At 36.9% G+C, this 25718-nt stretch overlaps 2 protein-coding genes across 2 annotated transcripts in view; one reads left to right on the plus strand and one right to left on the minus strand.

Moving 5' to 3' along the window:
- Positions 1-188: 188 nt before the first annotated feature.
- On the minus strand, positions 189-24972 carry LOC125808720 (protein NO VEIN-like). Its single transcript, XM_049488374.1, has 13 exons — positions 24424-24972; positions 23518-23855; positions 21646-22300; positions 19441-19539; positions 14777-14948; positions 12361-14105; positions 11436-11648; positions 7193-9439; positions 6196-6305; positions 5110-5509; positions 4546-4863; positions 2125-2382; positions 189-1626 (listed from the first exon to the last, which is right to left on the minus strand). Exons 1-13 carry the CDS (start codon positions 24970-24972, stop codon positions 589-591), a joined length of 8142 nt encoding a protein of 2713 aa, XP_049344331.1. The 3' UTR covers positions 189-588.
- Positions 20466-25718, plus strand: part of LOC125808742 (high mobility group B protein 15-like) — a 171704-nt gene continuing 166451 nt past the window's right edge. The window contains exon 1 of the mRNA XM_049488404.1: positions 20466-20479. The gene's annotated coding sequence lies outside the window, so the exon portion shown is untranslated. The remainder of the gene's footprint in view (positions 20480-25718) is intronic.

A 25718-nucleotide genomic window follows, 5' to 3' on the forward strand; every position in this document is an offset into this window, starting at 1 on the left:
CCTCACTAACATTCAATTAAAATAGACATGTGCAACTCTAATTAACCTCATTTTAAAAAGACGAACATAGAACATGTAGACGCCACATAGGAAAATAAAGGCGAGACATAAGATATTCACAGAGTAGGAGTAATATAATCGGAAAATTGAATGACAAGAACAAATATATCAAAACAGCATAACGAGCATTGGGGCAAATCCAACTCGTTTCCATAAATATGTGTTCGCCGTTGGCCATCTAGTATAGTATACAAATTTTGCTTGAATAAATGATAAATTAAAGAAAATAAATAAACATCTTTGTATACATAATTGATGTCATTGCTAAAATGAGACTTACAGTATACACAGAAGTAGCTTAGCAGAAATCAAAGGTGTCTGTCTGGAGGCAAAACTGCAATCCAGTTCAAGCTTCTCCAACAACGTAAAAGATAAATATGTAGTATGAATTCTCAAATGCAGCACTTTGAAAACGACGTGCTGCTCAGCAGATACTATATTCTATCGTCTGTTAAAACTTTAGTCCAGATTGTATGAAGTAACGAAGAATCTAGTATATCAACCTTATGTACATTTTATAAAGTTTCATCACTTGGATATTAGGAGAGCTAACCGTAGTTTACCAAGTCGATAGAGTCTGAATGGATTTTTGTATACTGTCACAACTCCTGTATTATTGGACGACAAGAAAACATGGGCAATGCTAAAAGATTCACCTTTCTCAACTGCAAACTGCCATTCCCTTGAGGTAATATGGAACCAATCCTTTGTTGATGATCTAGTTGTCTTTATTTCTATGTATTCATCATCTCCCACAACAAGGTCATAAGGAAGCCCTGTTTCATTGGTTTCATTGACCCATTTCACAAAAGGCTCACCGAATTTCTCCAAGAAATATTTGAAAGCAAAATATTCTCCAAGTCTGCCAGTTTCAATCATAACGTCACTTTTGCCATTTGTGGCTGTAAGCAGTTGATCTCTTTCTGTCACATCAGAAGAGCTATTACTCAGGTCACGTGGTGCAGTCATGGCATGAGGAGAATCAAATGCCTCCATCATGGTGCCAGGTACATGATCAACATCTTGTGAACCTAGTACAACAGCAGCTGATTCTGGATAGTTGTCCATATTCTCAACACACGTCATCTCAGTTGCAGCCGGCGCCCATGTTTTCATTACACTTTCTTCCATAGTATTCTTTTCCGATTGGATGCCACTGACTGCCTTTCCTTTCGAGATGCACACACTAGATCGATGAAAACCAGGAGCAGTTTTCCAGTCAGTAGGTGGCCAGCTTGAGCTGATTCCCGGTCTCTTCTTGATTTTCTCAGGGTTTTTCTCATCAATTGTTCTGGAAGAACTCATCACCCCTGTCTCACTATCTGTTGACAATGGAACATTTGCGAGAGACCAAACAGATTCACCTTCAGGAAGCTTGGGCATTTTCTGGCTATTCAAAATGAAAAATTCAGTTTGCTCCTCATTGGAACCTGATTCCGCCATAGTTGTGATCATATGAAGAAAGTTCGCCAAATGCAAGTCAGGAGTTCCAGAAGATAACAAACGAGAAATCTCCATGAATATTGAGTGAGAATCTGATTCTTGAGTGGCATACAAGATGTTTCCCTGTACAGAATGAAAAAATAAATTATCTATACATTGTTTTACGTTTTAACAAGGAATAAGATTACACAAATAAACATTTGGGCAGTTAGAAGTAGACATATCCGAAAATTAAGTGTTATACACATTAATAATGTTAGATCTCCATGAACCAGACTGGGAAAAGAGAAGAAAAATGAAGAGATCTACCAGGCATGTTTTATAAATTTATGATTCAGACAAAAAATCTGGAATTGAAAGGAAGAACAAGCAAAATAACATAAAGGAGTCATAACTCAACAATTGTATAATGCTATATAGAAGTGTTAGTCTTGGTCTACATAGGAAGAGGTCTTACATTTAATACATTTCAACCAATCCATTAGATTAGATATCCTTTTTTCATAAACAGTTGAAGAAGATTCAAATAACATACAGCTTTTCCAGAAACATCTCATGTATGTAGCTATGTAATATAATAATGGATATAAAAACCCATAGATGATGTCGTGATTAGAATACCTCTAGCAGACAACTGCATTCAAACTGTTTCTTCGATGCTATGTGGGAACTTCTTATAACATTCCTGTAGAACAACTTTTCAACAACGACAATCTGTAGACATCTCAGGTTCTGAAATCCAGACTGGCTGAGCTGCAAATACTTTTCTGGATGAACGTTATATATATAACGTTGAGCATATGGTAGAACCCAGTTAATCATTGAAGCTACCAAGCTAGAGTCTGTTGGACCATCATATATTGCTTCACGCATTACAACCTGCAAAAATCAAACATTAAATGTCTTAAATTGATCTGAGAGTCATGTTGCTCTAAGGTGAAGTCAAGTTTTTTTTTTTTGGACAGGCAGGTAATGAATATTGATGGAAAGAAAAGAAAAGAAAGAACTAGAAGCATAGTCAGACCCATCCTATATCCTATACAAACAAAAAATGTCTTGATAAATTTTTTTTTGAGAGAATGTTAACTTTTCAAAAAAATCAACTTTCTTTGGTAGGATATTAAGAAAGTAAAGAATTGTTTAAAAGTGGACATCATCTGGAATAATACAAAATAGAATTATTATAGTCAATGTGGGACAAAGGAAGCTCAAAAGAGTATAGTAGCATACTCAATGTGGGATAAAGGATAATTCAGATTCCATATAAGCAAAGACAACTGTGTTGATTATTTTGATGGATCTTAGGTTGACTACAGAAGACTGATACTTAGATACTCTGTAAGTCCTAAATTAGTTTTGCTTTAATTATTCCATCGTGTGCTAGATTACTTCTGAGATATCACACCGACTTCAATAAAATCATCTCCTCTAGAAAGAAAAGGAAGAAGTATGATTAATCTGTTAGTTCTGAGAGGATTTTACTGAAACTAGTTTGTTTAATTTATCAACCATATGCTAAGTAACTTCTGAAATCACATCAAATTTCAGTAGACCCCTCCACAAATATACAAACAATGCACTCCATCGGTGGAATGATGTCACATATATTGGAATGACCCAACATAGAAAAACCATCACATTAAGTAGGCGTTTGGCCATGCGATACCATATCATGATATGGTGTCGTGAGATGAAATCAGCGTTTGGACATGCGATTTTACGCTGATTCCATCTCATGATTCCATATCATGAGAGGTGATACCATATTCTCCAAAAACCATGATATGGAATCACCATGTGATTCCATATCATGATTTGAGATATTTTAATACAATAATTGATTCATGAGTTTATATTTTGTTAAAATAACCCCACATTTATATCTACTAACCATTTGTTTCATATGTAAATAAAATTTATAATCACATCATTGCTTTTTAAAATTTATTATTCTCACCAATATAAAATTTATTATCACTTTAAATTTGGTGAAAATAAATGATAAAGTAGAAATTCATTTGGTGAATATAAATGAGAACGAAGGGAGTAATACTTTTTTGATTTTTCATAATAAAAAAAAAACATCTTAATCTTATGACTAAGCATAATATTGATAAAAGACAATTTTCATTGGCGGTGCCGCACTTTCTTAATCTTAGTATTTGCAAAATGTTCGTTCACATGACTGAAGGATATCAAGTCCAATTAATTGAGGACTTGGGAAAATTTGATCAATTAGTTATTAATATTTAGTCAGGTGGACTAGTTATAATTTTTTTGATTAAATTTTATTAGAAGTGTTTTTGACTCAAACTTGTGGTAACTTTTTAAAATTTCGTTATTCAATAATATTTACTATTGATTTTTCTTGTAAATAGTTAGAAGTTAGTGATGTTTGTTAATTTTTATCTCAGTGCATTTAACTTCTAAGTTAATATTTACTCACTAATGTATGTTTTTTTTCTACTTTATAGGTTATTTGTAAGAGTAGTTGAGAGATATGAGCATATCAAGCACAATTTATGTTCAATTTTTTTAATTAAATTAAAGTTAGATGAAACAATTATTTAACTGAAGAACAAATAACTTTGTAATAATTTATTATGCGATTTCATAATTTTTGTTTATTTGATAAGATTGAATAAACAATTGGGCTATTTTAATAGTTTTACAACTTATGAATTTTTATCTTTATGAGAAAATATACAACACAAAAATTTCATATCGCATGTCCAAACAAACCTTCAATTTCATCTCATGATTTCATATCATGATACCATATCATGATTCCATATCATGATACCATATCGCATGGCCAAACGGGCCCTAAATCGAAATAGAGGGAGTAGCAAGCAGGACAAGCTAGTTGGGAGAGAGTACATCAGCAGCGTAACCACACACGATGAACACTAGAGCAGCCTGACTCTTAGATATAGGAGGGCCTAGTTGGCATCTTAGACCGCCTCTTTCAGAAACGGCAAGTGTTTTTCCTATATGCATGTGGACACAAAAGAAAAGGGAGAGCAGTGTAACTTGGCTTACCTTTGATATAGAAGGAATCTTCAATTTGTCCATGAACATTGGAAATTTTGTTTGGAGAATCTCCTTTTCCTCATCATTGAGTTGCCCAAAGTAGAGAAACTTAATATTATCAAAATACTGGAATTCCTTCCTCAACTTATCATCATCACACCAACAGATGAGCCCAAATGATGGGTGCAGAGATACCCATTTATCTTCTGCAGTTGCAAGCACCAGATAATCCTTCGTCAAAAGACCTTCCTTCAAGAAACTAATATCTTCAGATCTCAAGGATCCTAAATTTAGCTCGTCAATCCACTTGAGAAATATATGGAATACCTAAATGAAGAAAGCATCAAATTCATTCTTAAGCTAAAGTATTCATCAAACATTGTTTCATCATCATCAAATCATTCATCAACTAGTACAGTCTGTTGCTTGGACACTTCAAAAATGTTGCCAGACCCATGTCGGATCCTCCAAAATGCACTACTTTTGGAGATCTGGCATGCACCCGTCCACATTTTTGAAGCGTCTGAGCAACATAGATTACAATAGAAGTATTTTAGCATAAAGATAGCTTACATTCTTAGCTCCTTGTGAAGGTAAAACAGCAGCTGACAACTGCAGCAATATTTGAAGGTATCCATGAAAATGAGGGTGTTCATCCACTCCACATTCTTTCACAAAGAAGTCATGAAGGGTTGGATACACACTACATAACATTTTAGTGAAGGTGTGCTGAACTGAATGTGAGTCAAACTCCGGGCAGACCATCTTCAGGAGGTCGACCGAACCAGTTGAATCATGCCAAAAGACTTCTTTAGATGACAAAAAAACACCAGGTACAACAGCTTCATGTGAAGCAACCAGTTTACAAGGGACAAACACAAAAGGTCCATCGCATAACTCTTCCACAAGTTTCCTTTCTGAAGTATTCATCCCACTCCAGATGAAAGTGTAGAACTTTGACATTTGTGACAAACTGAAAAAGTAGAGCAACGGATGAGCACGAGAAACTTCAGAATGATGTAATAGAGGAGCTCACAATGAAAGAAGTCCAACACCTATAAAAGTTCTGCTTTTTATCCAAGGGAATATGTTAAAGGCTAGACAGTACCTGACAATTAACGATGTTTGATCTTTGTTTCAGTTTATATCTAAAAGAATCCACAGTCCATTTTTAATGAACTCAGGAAACTAATTATTACAACCAGTCAATGATGGGGAAAGGCATAAACATTACTCTAGCAAAGCAACCATTGTAATGGCTTTGGTGGTTGATGTCCTAAACAAAATATATTGTTTTGATCAAGTAAACAAAACTTTATTAATGAGGCCTAAACAAAGGTAGGGGTATCGTCACACACCCTATCGTCCCCAGACCCCACTTGTGGAATTACACTAGGTATGTTGCTGTTGTTGTTGAGTCCGAAACAAAATATATTATACAATATGAACATTGACAAACATTTATAGACAGCTTCAACTTCAGTATGTAAATACAGTAGACCAATTGATGCAACATGGTCTCTTCTAGCTTTAACTAATTCCTAATACTATCCACCAGAAAAGAAATGCTGGAACCATTTAACCATATTTTTCTTCAGACAAATGAGAAAATTAAGCATCTAGTAGGTTTCACACATTTGCAGAAGGAAGATTAATTACCTAGCACTCAAAGTCACTTTAGCTCTCCAAACTTTAAGAATTGCTAAAGTGTCATCAACTGTAACTTGTGTTTTCAGACCAAGAGCTGTTAACAACTTTTCGCTTCTCACCTGTTTCAAAACAGAAGCATTAGCTCTTAAAGAACAGTCATAAAGGAACTCCAATAATTCAAGCTAAAATGAGCTAACTAAAAATAAGTCCTGCTACTTCCCTATACCAGAAAGAAGCTAAATAATATAATGAAGCTACCACCACAAATTCATAGAGAATAAATAAAAATAATAAAAATGGTTACAAATGCTAATCGAAAGAAAAAGAATGCACCAACAAAGAAGAAAAGGTTTTTTTCAACAAGCATATGCCGACTTATTCAAGAACAAGACTCAACATAAATGGACAAATTACAAGCAGAATAAATTCTAGCTTGTCCTGAAAGTCAAATCAACCCACATTGGCTTCTAAAATTTACAGTTCTTGGGAAAATTTAAACCATATGAGAAGGCAAACATAGTGAAAACTCCTCAGCCAAACTAACTAAAAATATATAAATAAGGAAACCAGTTTAGATTTGAGCAGACCACTTAGTCAATTCCCTACCACAATAAAAATACTGCATAAATAAGAAGAGCTAGTTCACTACCAGAATGGTTGTTAAAAAAATTGTCACGTTATATTTTTAATACAGGTTACACTTTGACAGTAGATTCTTGTACATACAATCATTGACAAGCCAAATTAATAGGTCAAAACTCTTCATAGAGATGTTCATAAAACATGAAACTACCAGGTTAAGCAATTACTTCAATTAACACACAAGAGTAAACACCTGTGTTTTAGACTATCTTAACATCTGCAAAAACATGCACAAAGTCAAACTTCTTTTCATTCTCTTTTTGGATCTTTCCCTGTTAGGGGAAGGGTTGGGAGTTACACCAAAAAACCACAAAGGTGTTTTGATCAATATCTCTATATCAAACTTCGTTAAGATCAGACAAACCTTTGGAATGGCATAAGGAGCATTGTCACCGAAAATTGAGCGCACAGCCTCACAATCATGGAATAACTCCCTCGGAAAATGAAGCTCATTATCCATACTCGATGCTAGCCATTGAACATCACGGAGGATTCTGGTGAATGAAGAATCAAATGATTTTCTTTCTCCAGTGGAAGTGAAATAGAAGCCAGTAACCTTATCACTAAAATTATCATCCCACAAACTATCAAGCACCTCCAAGAGGTACTTGCTTTTTTCCTTGTCACGCGTTGAAGATAAGCGTGACAGCAAATCGACAAACTCTTCGGACACCCAATCTTTTGCAATTCCTCTAGAAATAACATCTTTATCCGATGTTGCATTAATGCGAACAGAGCACACATCAGAACTACTTTTCTCGATCTGAAGAACTCGTACAAAATCAGTGATCCCAATTTCCTGGAAAAACTTTCTCCACTTTAACACAGCTTCAGATAACAATTTGTTGATTGGATGCTTTAAATAAATATCCTCAATCTCATGCCACTCAAAATCTAATGCATGGAGTAATTTATTCATATCAATGGGATTTTGGAATTCTTTGCCGAAATGGATAGGAAACTCCATGGGACATTTGCAACCATGATTTGTTAATATAAAAGCTTTGTCACGCACTTCTCTGATAATTTGGTCCCTCTCAGATTGACAATCAGGGCAACTTGACTGTAAGTGGAACATCAAGAACGCAAGATACTCTGTCATTGTTTCTCTATGTCCTAGTCCATTTTGATCTCTGCAGATAAATGGTAGAACGTGCGTTTTTACTATTTGATGTGCCGATAAACGTTGGACACCAACTCTGTACAGCATCCTGGTAACATTATCAACTGTTGATGATTCAGAGCATGATGTGCCAAAAGTGGCAGCCGCAGAAAGTAGTGCAGGACTCACAGTTCGAAGAGTAGAATACAATATTGAGAAAGTTTCTAGGGCATACTCATCATTCGTTGCAGTTCCCGTTGAATCAATATGCAACCAAATTGTCCCTTCATTCAGTGATCCATATTTACCATCTGAAAGGGGAATAAATGGAATATTCTTGAGGTCCTTCATGAGATGCGATTCAATCCCAAAATCTGCTGAGTCATTCCGATTTGACAACATAGTATAAACGGCACTTAACCACACACACAACCATTCCAAACCCATTGACTTCAGACCATCGTCTGAAGAGCATAAAGAAGTTATAACCTGAAGTAGAACTTTGAGTCCATATTCCTCAATTCCTAGAGCTCTGGCTAATAAATCTGGTAGAACTATATCTTTATGCAAGAAACCAATACCAAGATGCTTGCGAAGTAAGCTATCAGGTAAAAGGTTACGAGCCTCTTGGGTCCAATTTCTCAAGACTTTGCACGGAGGAACCCATTCATTTTCTATACCTTCTATTATCAAGCAGTTTGACGTGCGTAATCTAGAAAGAATCATCCAAGGAAGACTTGAAAAGAAGCCATGAACCTCCCCTACAAGGGGAACAAAGCTCATATAAGCTGAAACAGCTTTTGCTGGACTATCCTTAAAACACGGCAGATCACAAAATGACCTTGCCGCACTAACAAACAAGCTAGGGAACTCTGACAACAACCACTGGTTCCAAGGACTATCCCCATCAACTTCTTCCCTGGATGAAGGGAGTACAAAATCACCCTGAAGTATAAACTTCAGGCCGTACTTTCTCAAAGGAAGGAATGCAAAAACAGGTTGTTGGTCCAGGTGCGGATTGTAGCTTCCATCAAGTGTTTCCTGCAACGTAAACGCTATGGAAATTTCTGTTGTTGGGGTATCAGGACGAATAGTGCCAGGCTGTAATTTCTGGGATACCACAAGACAAGTCAATTTCTCCTCTCCACAAGAAATCTTAATGATACCATTTCCCACAACTTCTTTCCTCATAACAACAATGGAATCGCTAACCATATTTCGAAATTTAATACAGTGAAGTCGATGAAGAAAAAGCAATAAAGATGGATGAAGATCAGCAAACATTGACATAATGTTCTCTTCTCCGGACCTTTCCAAGAGGTTTGATCTAAAGGGAAGTACTATGCATGTATTCCAATAATTGCAATCAGAACCTGAAGAGGCCAATCTGGTATAGAAGTCAATGTCACAAGGAGGAACAATAGTAGGCAAAACAAAACCTATCTGGCCATTAGTTATATCAAACTTAATATGGAAGCCATTGGAATGAATTTCTGGGGCATCAGTGACCTGTAAAAAGAAAAAACAAAAGAAAAAGTCAGCCAAAGAAAGATTCTGAAATTAAGGGACATGCAAGTCGATGTCCATCTGTGGACTCAGTTCAGACCCTTCACAGGAACTGAAGCAAGGCTTGGAAAGTGAAAATACTGCAAGGATTGAACTCCATCAAGAGTTGATAACATACTACATAAAATACCACACTACAGATGGTATTGACTCTGTTATCCGGAAAGTAATAATAATAACAAAAAGTACATTCAAAAGCACCAGCAGACTATTAATTCTTCTAACTTGTGAGCACTTTGAACAGCGAGACAAAACTATACCTCTTCTTTATGTTTTATGAGAAAGTAACAACTGTAGTATATCAAAAAGCTGCACAACGGTATGCAGTCAAAACTTAATTACAATGTGGACTATAAAAAGATCTCTTATTCCTTAGTATCATAAGGATCCTATAACACCTACAAAAGACTCAAGATACCAACAGAGAACTGAAGTGACACGCACAAAAGAGGCTCTACCTGGTACTAACTTTCCTTTGGTTTGGTATGAAGAGAACATTGCAAATCATGCAATAGTAAGTTCCTTAGATTTACATCTTGATGTGTCGAGTTGCTGTAATAGTTATTATGATTATGATCAGCTAGTGCCCCTAGAAGAAAGAAATTTTATGGATTTACTTTGTGCTGCCCCTTCTATGAAAGATTTGGTGCAGTTCTTGTGCGAAGCATATGAAATACACTCATGAATGCAAATGTTCATGCTTTCGAGATGATTAAACAGGAGAAGAGAAAAGGGTTCATGAGCACGCATTGCAGCAGCTTGTACTGTTTCTAAGCTAATAGCCACGATATATGGAAATGTTTATACACGATCATGAGTTGTTTATGATTACGTGTTTACTAGATCACCTCCATTTTTTTGAATAGGTATAAGCAAAAAGAAGAATTTTTTAGCAGTTTGGTGTGGAAAGGCAGTGTTGATTCTATGATAGGAAGCTAACACATTATTAGCAAATGTATACTCTTATTAATGCTTGCTTTCCAAGCTCGGATTAGAAGTCTCATTTTAAATTCAACTATAATTGATAGCAGGAAATACAAGGAGAAGCCAAGTAGCTCCTGTCATCTTCTCTCTTTCCTCTTCTGGCCAAGAATGTTGAGAAGTGATCCATTACCAGGGAAAAGATTAGAATGTGGTCAGACAAATGGTTGGAGAATACTGCACTGAAAGAGCATTTCCCAAAAGTGCATAATCGCGTTGCTGCTAAAATTGTACATTTGCAGACTGCATAATTAATAGGTAGTGGAACTTACAATTCAGAAGGAATTTTTACAATTGAGACGCTGGAATGAGTGAACTTTTTGACTGAGAATTTGGGGATCGGTGAGAGAGATGGGAAGTTTCTGTTAAAACAAGTACCAAACGTTCACAGACAAGGGGTTAAAGAAGAAGATCAGTGGCGATGGAAAATGATATGGAGAACTAAAGCACTTCTAAAGAGGCCTGTCCAAGTCCCCAGAAAGTAAAGGGCTTTGTCCAAGCCCTGAGGGCTCTGTTCTATTGGTAAGAGCGCAACTTATGATGGTTGGGTTAGGCGCACATCACACGTTCTCATACTTCCCCAGACAAAAGCTTGGTATTTAAGTGGAGGAGGGTAGCGGGGCAAGTCCATTATCTAGCAAATTTCGAACCACAAGCCACTTCTCCTCGGGGATTTTAAAGAAAAAGAGATTGTCCAAATTCCAACCATCCATGTCCTATGTCGTGTTCTTCAGAGCTAGACAATAAATATGTTGGATTTGTGTTCTTAGATACCTAGTAAGTGTTAGCCACCCTTGTTCAAAATTATAATAGGCACAGTTTTAGTGGCTACATAGTCCTCTCGGCATCTCATATAGTCACATAACCTAGGTGACTCACTTTCTTCCAAATTCATTTAGCTCATTTAATTTATACAAAGTACCACCTAATATTTAGCAGACATGTTTGTGTGTATTACCCGAAATACAGATTTGAAACCGATGCCCTTCTTCCCAATATATCCAGTATTGTGTCCTTTCTTAGTAGAGTTTCCAACATCACAGAGTGCTCTGATGTTATCAGCAGAAAAGCCACGTTCATTGTTTAGAACTATAATGCCTTTATCCTGAAGAATGAAAGTCAAAGTGGGTTCGATATCCTCAGGGTAGATATTATCATCAGCATTCTGAACCTGAATCAATGTACAATTGTAAAGAGAGCAATCAGTTGCATCCTTTCAACAGAGGCACAAAGCACTCTATCTAATAAAATTCTACAGCAGAAACAAAGTTGTACAGTTCCTATTAGAAGAAATTCCAGTGATAAAACAACACATAACCACAAATTTGTACTCATTGCAATCTAAAGCAGTCTACTCTTTCTTTCTTTTTTTGAGAAAGAACTAAAGCAGTCTACTCATTCTGGGGAATTGAAGCTCTCGGGAAAATTAACTCCAATTACTAACAAGCACCACTAAAAGTTGCAGATATATGCATATAAATCATTCCTTCCATCTAAAAAGAACCTTCCCAGATTCTACTGCACTAAGAGCATACAAGGTAAACGCATAGAATGTTGCCTTGAGTTCCTTGGTTGATATTGTAAAAAATATAGAGCAGCTAGAAGCTTAGGCTACAAAGGTTGCATCATGTTCACAGTTCCTCCATCAGCCAAAAGCGCTGTTGTCTGCTTTGATACACCTTTGATTACATGCTAGAGGCATAGCATGCTTCATCAAAAAACATACAAGAGGCATAGAATGTCCTAAAACCTTATATACCACATTGAATGGTTCTTAACTAGAATTAGCCAGATATGAATGAATTGGGCAAGATAAGGTAAATACTAAACAGATAAGACCATTAAGCATAAAATGTGAATCTTTAGAATATAAGTATACCAACCAGCTCTAGAATAAAATGTGAATCCTGAGAATATAACTCCTGCGAAAGACAATGGAGTGCTCTCCCCAAGCGAGCATGTTGCTTATTCAATATTGCATTTTCAACTAGTGGAAGATCAGGCTGCAGACCGAATTCATCTTGCTGAATAGATTCAACAACTCTGGTAGCGGAACTCTCAAGCTCATATGAGTGCTGTCTGGCACTATCAGCCAAATTATCAAGAGGAACATAAGATATATCACCTGCAGAGTAACTGGTATCTCGATTTTCATTTTTCCGCATTGGATCTTGGGAGAGGCTAATCTCGTTTGCAGACAAGGTAGATTTGCTTGATACTTCTTCCATAAAGGTTGAGTCTATGCTGAAATCAAGCTCGGCGACTCTCAAGCATGATGATCCAGAAGACATTAACAAGTTTGTGGCAGAACAGGCACTCAATTTGTGTTTGTCTTCAACCCATTCCACTATGCCCAGACACATTCCAACTCGATGAAGCATAAGACGCTGCTCTATCCGTTCACATTCACCTATGATAGCTAAAGGAGCATCTTTAACAAAAGGTTGCACCCCTGCAAGCAAGATATCTGCAGCAAAATGCCAAAACTCAACAGGCAGATAACCTAGACAGTCGAGAATAAACCTCGAAGTCAAAGGCGTGATTTTACCAACCCTATCCCTCCTCAGTAATTTCTTGTTCATAGTCGATGTAGTTTCATCATGTATGAGCTGTCTGCATAGAGATGTGGCATGCTTGAGGGAATCTTGAATGTCATGTGATTTCATCTCCTCAAAATTTTTAATTAAAACTTCAAATGCCTGACGTGCATGGCATTTTAAGAGTGCATTGGGAACATTTTTTTCACCACCATACAAGACCAACAGAGATACCAATTTGACAGCCGTATCAAAAGGACTTCCTTGCAGAAGTACATTTCCAAAAGACTCAACAGTGGCTGAATGATCAACACGGACAACCTTCCCACACGTGGTTACCAAGCACAATAACTCTTCGGTTTTGACATCTTTCAACAGCCAATGCACAAGAGAACCAAGAGAAGGAGCAAAGATCAAGTCCCAATGTGACCACAATTTCAGATCTATCAACATTGGAGCACTGACCAAGACCTTCATGGCATCTTTGGACATCAGTATCCAATCGCTATGTCCGACATCAACTTCCGAACCTGTTTCCTTTAATATAGATTCTTTATGCTTACCTATTGCAGAATCCTTGAGCAATGTTTCAGAGAATACGACAGATTTTAAAGTCATATTGCCTTTCTTTGCCTTCATAAAATTCTCTATATCTATCATTAAGTCATTTCCAGCTACATTTAAACAGACTAAAGGGAATTGTCTCAGTAGTAATTCCGAAATCCTTCGCTTGTCTACTTTTTCACTATCCCATAAGCATTGTGAAGCCTGTGATAACAACAGATCAAACTGATAATCAAGCATTGAAGGTGGTTCTAGAGGAGGCTTCTCGTAGAAGTCATCTGTTAAGCACCTTGGTAAAGTATGACTAAACAGATGCATATTTTTCTGCAGGAAATGCCAGATATCCCCATAACCAAGTAACTCAAATTTCTTCACGATGAACTGCGTTGTCAACCAAGATTCAAGCTTGCAAAACTTATTCAAGAGGAAGAAAAACTTCTCATGGAATGGACTTGCAGTGGACATGGCATTATCATCACCCTCAAAATACGTAATAATTTTACCAAGTATGTCCTCAACAGTGACGCCTATGTAAACAAAAAAAAGGGCAAGCGCTTTAGTGGAGAAGTGTAAAAGGGAAACCGAAAAGCATAATTGTGAAAAGACACAGCTTAGAGACTACATGTGATCAGGAAAAGAGTTGCAATTAGCAGTATGAAAAGTTGAAAACTTCTTTTAGGAGAGATAGTAGTAAAAACAGTCTTGTTCTCATCTAAAAGCTTAAATTATTCAAGAGAGTATACCATTAGTTATTTAATTTTATTTACGTGACAGCATGACCACTCACATGTCAGCTAGATTCTTTTACATGGCTGAACACGTGAAAATTTATTTTTTGTTTTTCCGAGTGATTGAGAAATCTGATCCCAAGACCTCTTGTTTGCTCAGATACCACGTTAAGAAAATGGATCATTTTTTATCAGTTTCAAGAGCTAGCGCATAAGGTGAGGATTACCTAGGGCTAGGACCACATAAGGAGATGCCAACATTCTCTCAATCAAGGAGAACAATGCACTATCCTACATAAATCTGTTAATCTGCAGCCAACTGAAGCAGGCTAACCATTTATAGATTTCGAGCACCTCAGACTTCTATTTCCTTCTATATTTTCAAGTATTGGCTGGTTAATGGCATATGTGAGCTACATATGAAATGAAAACTAAATAAATTGTAAAAATCTCTAAGGTGTACAACTCACCACTTTCGCACACCTTCTCGAAAAGATTGGTAGCATCCCTTTCAGGTGATTCAACCTCGATGCATATGGAATCAGCACAATTTTCAGCGCCTCTGTTGGTCACTCCGCAGTTTTGAAATGTTTGGAACTTATCATACAAACTGTCCCACATTCCACGTTTAATAGATGCAACCTGCAAACTTATTGCACTCAAAAAAGTACACTGGAATATTTAAAAGAAATGAAGTTTGCTAGACAACAATAACACCATACCCAGTGTAATCCCACAATAAATTAGCTGGACATGGAATCTAAAAAAAATCTTGAAGAAGATCAATCACACACTTGCATTATGCATATGAAAGAAGCATGAACATATTCTTACTTTACTTTCTATTTAATGAAGTGATATTTTTTTTTTGAGAAAGGTAACTTGTATTATAATCAAAGAATACATAAGGAGTATTCTAGTAATACTTACATCCAAAAGTTGCTAAAAGAAAAGAACTCCTATGGAGGTCATAAGAACTCTAAAATACTAGGAATATCCTCTGCATCTTGAGGATATTCATGTTTACACCAAAAAAAGAAAAGAGCCATGCAATTCAACTTCAAATTCTGCATAGAGCAGCTCTTGTTTTTAAAACATCTCTGGTTCCTCTCCATCCATAAAGACCACCAAATGCAGGCAGGGACAATCTTCCATCTCTCCCTGTGTCCTGACTGATTCCCATCTCTGTTCCAGCAAGCTAGAGCTTCTTTGATGTTCCTTGGCATAGTCCAACTGATGCCCCTTAAGTTGATGAAAATCTGCCACAACTTCGCAACCTCTCTACAATGTAGAAAGAGATGATTTATTGTCTCGACCTCACATTCACAAAACCAACACCTGGAACAGATTTGCATGCCTCTTTTCATGAGGTTGTGTTGAGTGAGTGCAGCCTGATTGGCTAACAGCCAGGTGAAGCATGCTATCTTGAGTGGTATCTTGACTTTCCAAATCATCTTCCAAGGCCATCCACCTATATGAGTACCAGGTCTTTGTGAGCTTCTATAAGCCGAGCCAACTGAAAATCTGCCTTGCTCATCTGGATTCCAAAATAGATTGTCCTCATCTGTGTTTAGATCTTTGTACTGCCCTAGAATGTTGAGTAGCTCAACTATTTTATTGACCTCCCAATCATTTAGATGTCTTCTAAACCTTAGATCCCACCCTTGATTATCTCTCATTTCTCTGATTGTAGCAAAATAGGGAACCTATTTCTCAGAGTCACCTGATCCACCCATTTGTCTTCCCAGAACAAAGTCCTTCCACCATTCCCTACCTTGATTTTGCATTTGTTAAAAAATTTGATCCATAAATTTCTAATGGATCTCCATACACCAGATCCATAGGGTTGTGTGGACAGGTTGGTGATCCACAAATTCTCCATACCAAACCTAGCCTTTATTGTTTCCTTCCAGAGAGCTTGTTCTTGTGAGGCAAATCTCCATAACCACTTCATAAGTAAGCTTTGATTCTGGATTTTCAGATTCCTTATCCCCAAACCTCCTTCCTTTTTGCTGAGAATGACTTGGTATTTATGATTATTAGGATCACAATTTCCCAGCCACAAAAAATTCCTCCTAATTGCATCCATTCTATCAATCACATTTGTAGGCATATGGAAAACAGACATCATATATGTGGGTAGAGCATCTAGCACACTGTTGATGAGTGTGACTCTTCCTCCCAAGGACAAATATTGACTCTTCCAATTCACCAGCTTCTTCTCACACTTTTCTAGAATGTTGTTCCAGATACCTTTTGACCTGCTCTTGTCACCCAAAGGCATGCCAAGGTATGTTGTAGGGAGATCCCCTATCTTCCCCCCTAGAATATTTGCAAGCATGTTTATCCTAGGCACCTCATTGACAGGAAAGATGAAGCTCTTTCTCCAATTGATGTGTAGGCCTGAGATGGCTTCAAAAAGGATCAGAATTACTCTCAAGTACTTTAGTTGAGAGCTGTCTGCATCACAAAATATCAATGTGTCATCAGCATACTGTAAGTGGGAGATGGCCAGACCTTGTCTGTTATTCATATTAGCATTGAATCCTCTTATCCATCCTCTTTTTTGGGCTGTTCTGAGCATGTCATTTAGGCCCTCCATCGCCAGGATAAAGAGGAAAGGAGATAAAGGATCTCCTTGTCTCAATCCTCTCTCTGATGAGAAAAAACCAGAGGGGGCACCATTTATCAAAATAGAGAACTTCACAGTTGTAGTGCAAAACTTAATCCATTTTAGCCATTTTCCTCCAAAGCCCATGTTTTCCAAAGACTTCCAGAGGAAGCCCCAATGCAGGTGGTCGTAGGCTTTTTCAATATCCAATTTGCATAAAATGCCTGGCACCTTACTGTTCTTTCTCTCCTCCACACATTCATTTGCAATCAAAATTGCATCCATGATTTGCCTACCTTTTATGAAGGCCATTTGTTGGGCATCCACCAGATTATAGACCACTTTCTTAAGTCTTTCGGTTAAAACTTTTGAAATGATCTTATATATGCTCCCTATTAGACTAATAGGTCTAAAATCCGTCAACTCCTTAGCCCCTATCTTTTTTGGAATCAATGCTATGAAGGTAGCATTAAAACTTCTTTCAAAAATACCATGATCATGGAAATTTTGGACAGCTGCAACTACCTCTTTTTTAACTACCTCCCAACATGTAATGAAGAAAGCCATAGTGTACCCATCAGGGCCTGGAGCTTTGTCCCCAGCACATGCCATGACACAATCCTTTATTTCATCCTCTGTAAACTGACTCTGCAGCATGATATTGTCCCCTTCACTAATCATCTTGCCATTTCTAGCAATGAACTGAGGTCTCCACCTCTCTGTCTCAGTGTAAAGATTCTGATAAAAGTTTAAGATTTCTTCTTTGATTATTGCTGGTTCTTGCGTGCACACTCCATTAACAGAAATCTTATCTATGTTGTTGTATCTCCTGTGGCTGTTTGCAGTTCTATGAAAGAACTTAGTGTTCCTGTCCCCCTCTTTTAACCACAAAGCTCTGGATCTTTGTCTCCAAGCTACTTCCTCTCTCTTTGCATTATCTTCAAATTCAACGATGAGAACTGCTCTTAAATAGGATTCATCATCTGTGAGTTGTCTTTGGTCTTGTATCCTCTCTAGGTCAGCCAGTTGATTGAGAATGCTCTGTTTCTGTAGTCCCAAGTTTCCCTGTCTTGTTCTGCTCCACTCTTTGAGTTTATCCTTCAAGTATTTTAATTTACTTGCCAGGATAAAGTCAGGTTTTCCCCTAAAATTACTGGAATCCCACCAAGTCTTCACCATTTCCTTAAAATTTTCTGTTTGAAGCCACCAATTCTCAAACTTGAAATAGGAGTTTGGTCTCTCCCAATTACCACATTCCAATATCAGAGGGCAATGATCTGAAATGACCCTTTGTAATGTCGATTGTTTGATGTTCTTAAAAGTGTTCTCCCATTCCTCAGAGATCAGGAATCTATCCAGCCTGGCTGCAGGATCATGGCCTTCTCCTTTCTTCCATGTAAAAACATCTCCCGCTAGTTGGATGTCAAGTAGCTCTGCATCTTCGATAAAATCTGTGAAGTCTGTCATGGCCTTATTAAATCTGGCACAATTTCGTTTCTCTGAAGGGAATCTGACTGTATTGAAGTCCCCCCCAACCACCCAAGGTCCTGAAAAAAGACCTCTCACCGAGCACAATTCCCACCAGACTTCCTCTCTCTCTTCTCTGTTATTAGGGGCATAAACTCCAGACATGTGCCAGCTGAAGTCCAGAGATTTGCCGGTGAATTTGCACGTAATACAATATGCACCTGTTTCACATACTTCCCCCTCCCAAACTCTGCTGTCCCACATTAGAATGACTCCCCCTCTAGTTCCGCTTGCCTCTAATTGAGCATGTTTTACCCATCTGTTGGCCCATAAATCTCTCACTAAGTTGTTTATATCCCCTTGCAATTTAGTTTCCTAAAAACAAAATACATCTGCCTTCCAATTGTGTATGAGACTTTTGATCACCAGCCTTTTCTTGGCATCATTTAGTCCCTTCACATTCCATGAAACTATGTTAATCTTCATGAGACTGCACGATGTTGCATCCCCCCCTACTTCTTGTGCCATAGCTAAAAAAATTTGTTCTCACTTCCAGGTTTGCATCCACAAGGCACTAGAGTTACAAGATATGGCATTTGAGCTTACAAAAAATGACTGGCCGACTCTCAGTTCCAAAAAAAAATGACTGGCTGACTGTACAAGAAATATCTAAGCCGGAACTGGTTAGCTAATAAAGTCCAACAGATGTTCTACATTAATAACATGATACAAATTGGACCAACTAAACAAATTGGCAATACATCTTGCCTTCAAAAGACCTAAAAAGTTAATTCCCCATCAAAAAATTTCTTATTTCTCTCTAACCAGATGCACCAAAAAATACAAACAGGTAAAAAAAAGGTGACTAAACGAATGCATATCATAAAAGAGCATTAAAGAGATCCTTTACTCGAAAAAGGAGTATTAAAAAGATCCTTGATATAAAATAAGTATGCTTAAAACAGAAGAAATACATGTCAACCATGAGCGTGAAGCAGAATTCCCCAAGGTCTCCTTTGGCTAATTAATACTTCTCAAAATGATCAGTGAACTTACAGCAACTTGAAGCAACCCACAAAATGGATATGATGAAAACAAGTTTGTCACTTTATTTTTCTTCCTTGCCTTGTAGAACTGAAGCATCCTCTGAAACACCTGAAATAGAAAGAAATTTGACTGAAGATCAGAATGCATTTACAATGGTGGACTGTCAACACCTGAAGCTTGGCCAAATACCAAAAATAGGAAAAAGGCACTAGCTGATCATTTGAGAATATAGTAAGAGAAGCAGGCAAAGAAATAAAGTTAATGTGAAAATAACTAAGTCAAATATATATTTATTATCACTCCAAATCGTATAAAACTATGAATGCAACATTCATTTTTCGCCCAATACAACAGCCATCTGTTCATTAATGCAAAGCATCAGATGTGATCCCCAGCCCAACCTGATTGATTAATTACATGAAGAATCAATAGTTTAACTTAAGCCTACTCCAAGCAAGTCCTTAGTATTTGTCTGGTCACATTTGGTACTCCTTTAGAAAAATTCAAATGCAAAATTGACTGATTTAAGAAAAATGTAAAATCAATAGCATTTTACAGCCATGATTTTTGTTGGAGTTGTGAGAGAGTGTAATCCTTTCAAAGGATCGTCTCTTGACAACTGTGGAATCCAAACCAGCTAGCGCACACCTTGAATAATTCCACATAAAACCTGCTATCTCCCAACAACAACATGTACCAAGTAATTAAGTCCACCAAGACAGATTGGAAGAAATCATATATTTTGGTGTCTCCTTAAGGTTGGAAGTTGATTTTTAGAAGACTGTTGAACGATTGGGAAATACCTAGGCTAGTTGAACTTTGTAAGCATCTGGAAACATTCCAAGGACCGAAAGATGGGGGGACTGCTTGTGGTGGACTGGGCACAATAAGGCTCGATACAAAGTGAGCTCAGGCTATAAGATCATGAACATGACTGCTCAACAGATCTCTAACTGGCCAAGGAAACAAATCTGAAAATTAAGGAGGTTGTACTGACAAATGAAAACCTGAGAAAGAGATGTAGTACTCTAGTTTCAAACTGTTGCTAGTGTAGGGATGCAGCTGAGACATAGGAATTCTGTTTTTACACTGCAAAATTACTTATTAGCTATGGAAGATTTTTATCAATTTCGGAGGCATATCGTGGACAATGCCTAGCAAGATTGTTGACACTCTTTCTAGTTGGGAGGAAGCTGGGATTGGGACAAGGAATAGAACCTATGGAAGGATCATTCCAGCTTGCATATGGTGGATTATCTAGAAAGAAAGAAACTTCTGATGTTTTGAGGATAGATATAGCACTCTACAAAAGATCTAGTCAGACTATATTTTCCAATTTTGTTTTTGATGTACAAAGAGTTTTCTTGTAGATGCAGAATCAATCCTAGAAGTCCTTCACTTATGTTAGGAATGTATTTTCTAGCTTCTTAGTTTTCTTACTTTCTAAGTTTCTTTTATAATGAGGATTTTCAGTACTACGTATGTACTGGTTTATAATACAAAGCTGTTGCCTGTTCAAAAGAAAAAGGTAGTTGATAAGAGATGGTGAGATGTTAATCCACATTGTATGCTAATGCAGCTGTTTATTAACATGGTGGGGACTTCATTGGGCAATGTCAATAGATGTCTCTCATTTTCTCAGGTGCTGACAAAAGAAAGGAATGACCAAAGGGCAGGAAAAATACCGGAACACAATCCCTTCTTGCACTTAGTGACAAAGCCAACTTCATATAGAAAATCAAGTACAGCTATACACTTCTGTTTACTTTTTGGTGTAAAGAAGTAACTATAATTGATGTAGAATGAGCAATCGTTGTCAACGATCCCCACAAGTTTACAACAGGATCTATTTTTGCTCAGTAAATAGCCCTACAGCACTAAGAAAGTGCCGGATCAGTAGATAGAGTTGAAGTTGTTAGTGCTTAAATGGAAGTAGGTCCAAATGCATAGAAAAAGTGACTTAACTTTCTTTTAGGTATAAAAGTGAACACCCTAACACCACTTTAGTAGTACATATTTGTGTAAGTTTTGATTTTTGAATAATTTTTCTTGTCACGAAAGTGGACAAATTTTAACAGCAATTGAGTATAAAAAGTAGACCAGTTTATTTTTGTTGTTAATAAAAGTACACAAGTTATTTGGAGACAATATCATTTCAAAGAGATGTATGACAAGAATTCTCTGCTCCGTAAGAAGCAATTGCATAAATGATACCTCATCTACGTTGTTTGTCCGACATGCTTCCTTCCAAGTGTTAACGAAACTTTTGATTGAATCGTCACCATTTGAAAAATCATTTGAACCATCGGATTCATCTTTCCACGTCTGACAAAGTTTTGATCCCTTTTTATTACTGTGAGTAATCGCATCTCGTTTGAGTGCTTTTTTGGGTAAAGCCATGGAACTATGAACATCATCATGTTTTCTTTTACTCTTGGATTGCCGAATATCCTTACTGTATCTATCACTGCCACTAGCGGTCAGTAGGCCAAAGTCATCTTCGGCTTTCAAACCCAGCCGCATCATTTCTTCAGATGCTGATGGGTACGGACAGGTGGTGGGTATGTCCGAAATAATGTTTCCAGCTGGGCTGCATGCAGCACTTCCATCCTGATCATCATCACTGCTCTCACTTTCTGAACTTGATTGAAACCTTATGTGTGTACCACAAAACTCCTTCTTAGCTGAAGAAAATGATTTGATACGCTCACACATGGCATTGAAATGCTCATCTAACTGCTTCTTCTCTGAAGATAGGAGAGGGCGATTCTTGGTATTTTTACTGGATTTTTTTTTCACCACATTGATATATTTGTTAACAGTGCTCATTTCGAACTGCTTTGCTTCATGGATTAAAGTAACATACATCCTGAAATGCAAAGGGAAGAGCCCATGAGGAAATATGATCTATTCAGATTCAACTGAAAAGAGAACAAAAATGTGACAGTCATTTCATCTATTAAATGTCCCAAAATCAGCAAGCAGTAGCTGTAGAAGAAGCATGACTTCTCATGTAAATGCTTATTTATTAAATTATTTTCAATTTTAAGGTCATTTAAGTGGTTTTGACAGAAAATGTGCTTATTATCAGTTTCAACACTTCTACTCAAGCATGTAAATGCTTATTTATTAAATTATTTTCAGCACTTATACATGTCTATCAACTGAATTGACCCTTAAGATTATGGATATAATTAACACTTGTTGTGTCAATCAACCATTTCCATCTTTCTTTCCAATGTCACAGCTCCTACCAATTGATTTTAACATCAGAGGTACATTCTATGGTAAGCCCCAAATCTTTCTCATCAGGGCCAATAGTTTCAAGTTCTACTCATTTTTTAAGAGTTTCAATGTTGTTGTAGAGCTTGCTCTATGTACTCCATGGCTAGTCATGACTGAGAATGTATTAAGAATTATGAATGCTATGTAGATACATATTTGTACTACACTTGTGTCTTGTTAACCATGTACAAGAACTGGTTATGAAGTATGTTGATAACTATGAGTTACATTAGCTGAGACAAGATGGTATGCTCGGTAACATCAACCTACCAAGTAATGGTCATGGACCCCTTTTTTAATAAGGTAAACATTTTTATTAATGTTGGGGAAATCACGTATACCAGAAATGTAGAGAAACCTACACCAAAATATAGTTTTCTATAACAAGTCGCACATTCATCTATACAAGCAAGGACCTCATGGATGCACCAAAAAGAAATAGATACAAGAGGCTACTCCTTGCATATAGAGTATCATCCTCAACTCCTTCAAACGCTATCAGTTACCTCTCCCTCCACAGAACCCACATAAGAGATAGTGTGGCTACACTGATGGTCATGGACCCTAGTTTAAGTAGTGACATTTACCCACCATGCCAGTTGCACACAAAATACAACAATTGTAGCTCTAAATTTTTGTTCAGTGAGTTTTTTACATAGCTCGACACCATGTATGGCATAAATTAACCTTCACATTAGGTTACCTAAAAATTATAACAATAATAAGTTTCCATCTTGAAGCAATTCTACAATATTTAATTGAGCATAAAAAAATCTTAGATGATTAAAATATGCCACATACCTCAAGTTCTGAATCCGCACACAAAGATTCTCTCTGGTTCCAGCAGATTTCTTCTCGGTGATGAAGTTCAAAAATTCATCTAATTTTACTTTTCTACTTTTATCAGCATCCATGAACTCAGAAAGGAAGAACATTATCTCCTTGCTCGTTATTCTGAAAATTTCTGAAACATCAAGACTGATAGAAAAATAATGGATAATAAGAGGATGTTTCACCAGCGGACCCAATTCCAGATCTTCAAACAGCTCAACCCTCTCATTCTTGCATATTGCTACTTCCAAATCACACAATGTGGTAATACTTTGAACACCCACAAAGCAGTGAATGAAAGCATTAATCTAAGAAACAGAGATGGGGATATAAACAATTAGCATTCCACAAAATATCTTTGCTTGGAAAAAAAACCTCACACCTATAAATATTCACAAAAAACTATCCAACAAAGTACAAAAAATGATACTTAAGGTTGATCACCATCAAAGCTTAGCTCCAATTTCACATTGCTTTGTGAGGAAGGATTTACTAACCTCCTCCCTTCAGCTTGAAAATAATGTACCCCCATTTAAAATAAGGGGGTTGGAAATAGAAAGCTGTTCGATGGGTGAAATGGCACATCAAAAAATACAAAAGGCTAAACAAGTGCATCTAAAAGTTGAGATGGAACCAATGAACACAACTCGCAATGAATAGTGGCTCGCCTCCAAAACCAAAAATAATGAAGATAACAAATTAAAATAAGTTCCAAGTTTAAGTGCCACACACGCGAATGACCAAGTTGAGCAAAAGGACTGCATTCTAACCATCTCCATAAAAACTACTAACAATAGTGCAAAAACAATTCAAGTTTCTTAAGTAATGAAAAGCTCAATTTACAAAATCTATACATAAATATACAAAAGAACGTACCTTCCCTTCGGTAACAATGAGACTTTGCAGGGAGGGAACTTCTTGCACTTTGAAACCCAAAGAATCCCAAGTATCAGCATTAAGTATAACCAAAGCAGCTTGTGAAACTTCCCAAGCTGACACATTTTTACCTGCCTCTATAAGGTCTTTACGAGCCTTAATTACAGCTTTATCAATTCTCTCAATACCCTCCTTGTTGGAAGGTTGCTGCTGAACTTGAAAAATAGGATTTTGTTGCACATTTTCACGTTCAACAACGTTAACTGCAGCTCCATCAACCTGGTTATTACCCCTTGGAAAACTTTGTTGAGGAGGAGGTTGCTGAAATTGAAAACTCTGTTGATGAGGAGGCTGCTGAAATTGTTGGAAGGGAAAATTCACGAAATTAGGGTTTTGAATCGGAAAATTGGGATTGGGAAAGAAGGGGTAAGGAACAAAGTTAGGATTTTGAAACCCTAGATATGGTGTCTGTTGCTGCGGCTGTGACTGTGGAGGAGGGATGCGCCAGCAGCCGCCTCCGCCGCCGTTGCGCGGTGGCTGTCCGTACATTCTTGTTAGGGAAATTCTCAATGGAAGGGTTTAACTAAGGGTTTAAGGGTTTCGACTGTTAATATATACCCGCCAAAAAAAGGAGGTTTCAGTTTTATTATTTTTGGTTTTATTTTCATCACTAAGATAATTCCTTTCGATTTAATTTAACATTATGTGATTATTATTATTTTCTAATTTTGTGTTATTAGTAGAGGTGGCGTGGTACAAAAATTTCGATTCAGTAATTACGTTTATCATATCAAATTAATTTGATATAATTCAATCTTTTAAAGTTAAGTTTCGATATTTTGTAATACGTTTTCAACTTACATATACTCGTATAATAAAAAATTATGACTTTAATTTTTCAATAAATATCTCAATTATATCATGCTAGCACCTAACACATAGAAAAATATTCAACAAAAAAGTATAAGCAATTCTCTTCATTAATCAATCACAATTGAACATGTCACTCAAGATAGAATAGTAAAACTTCTAACGTCTAAATAATTAGTTTTGTACTACCCATCAATCATCCAACACGACCAATTATTCATATAAATAAAACAATATTAACAACCTATAGTCTTCAATGGGGCACTTACTCCCAAAGTAGGACTTTCCGGTAAGTCCGAATTAGCCAAGCCCATATTAGGTACCAGACACCAGATGAAAAATATGCAAACATGTAACAACTGCTAATGTTGTGCAAGTTAATAAGAAAGGCTTTGCTTGACTAAAGAAACTAGAAAAGGCTTTGC

The sequence above is a fragment of the Solanum verrucosum genome, unplaced genomic scaffold (genome assembly GCF_900185275.1).
Source record: "Solanum verrucosum unplaced genomic scaffold, falcon-dt-bn FXZP01000218.1, whole genome shotgun sequence".
Taxonomy (NCBI): domain Eukaryota; kingdom Viridiplantae; phylum Streptophyta; class Magnoliopsida; order Solanales; family Solanaceae; genus Solanum; species Solanum verrucosum.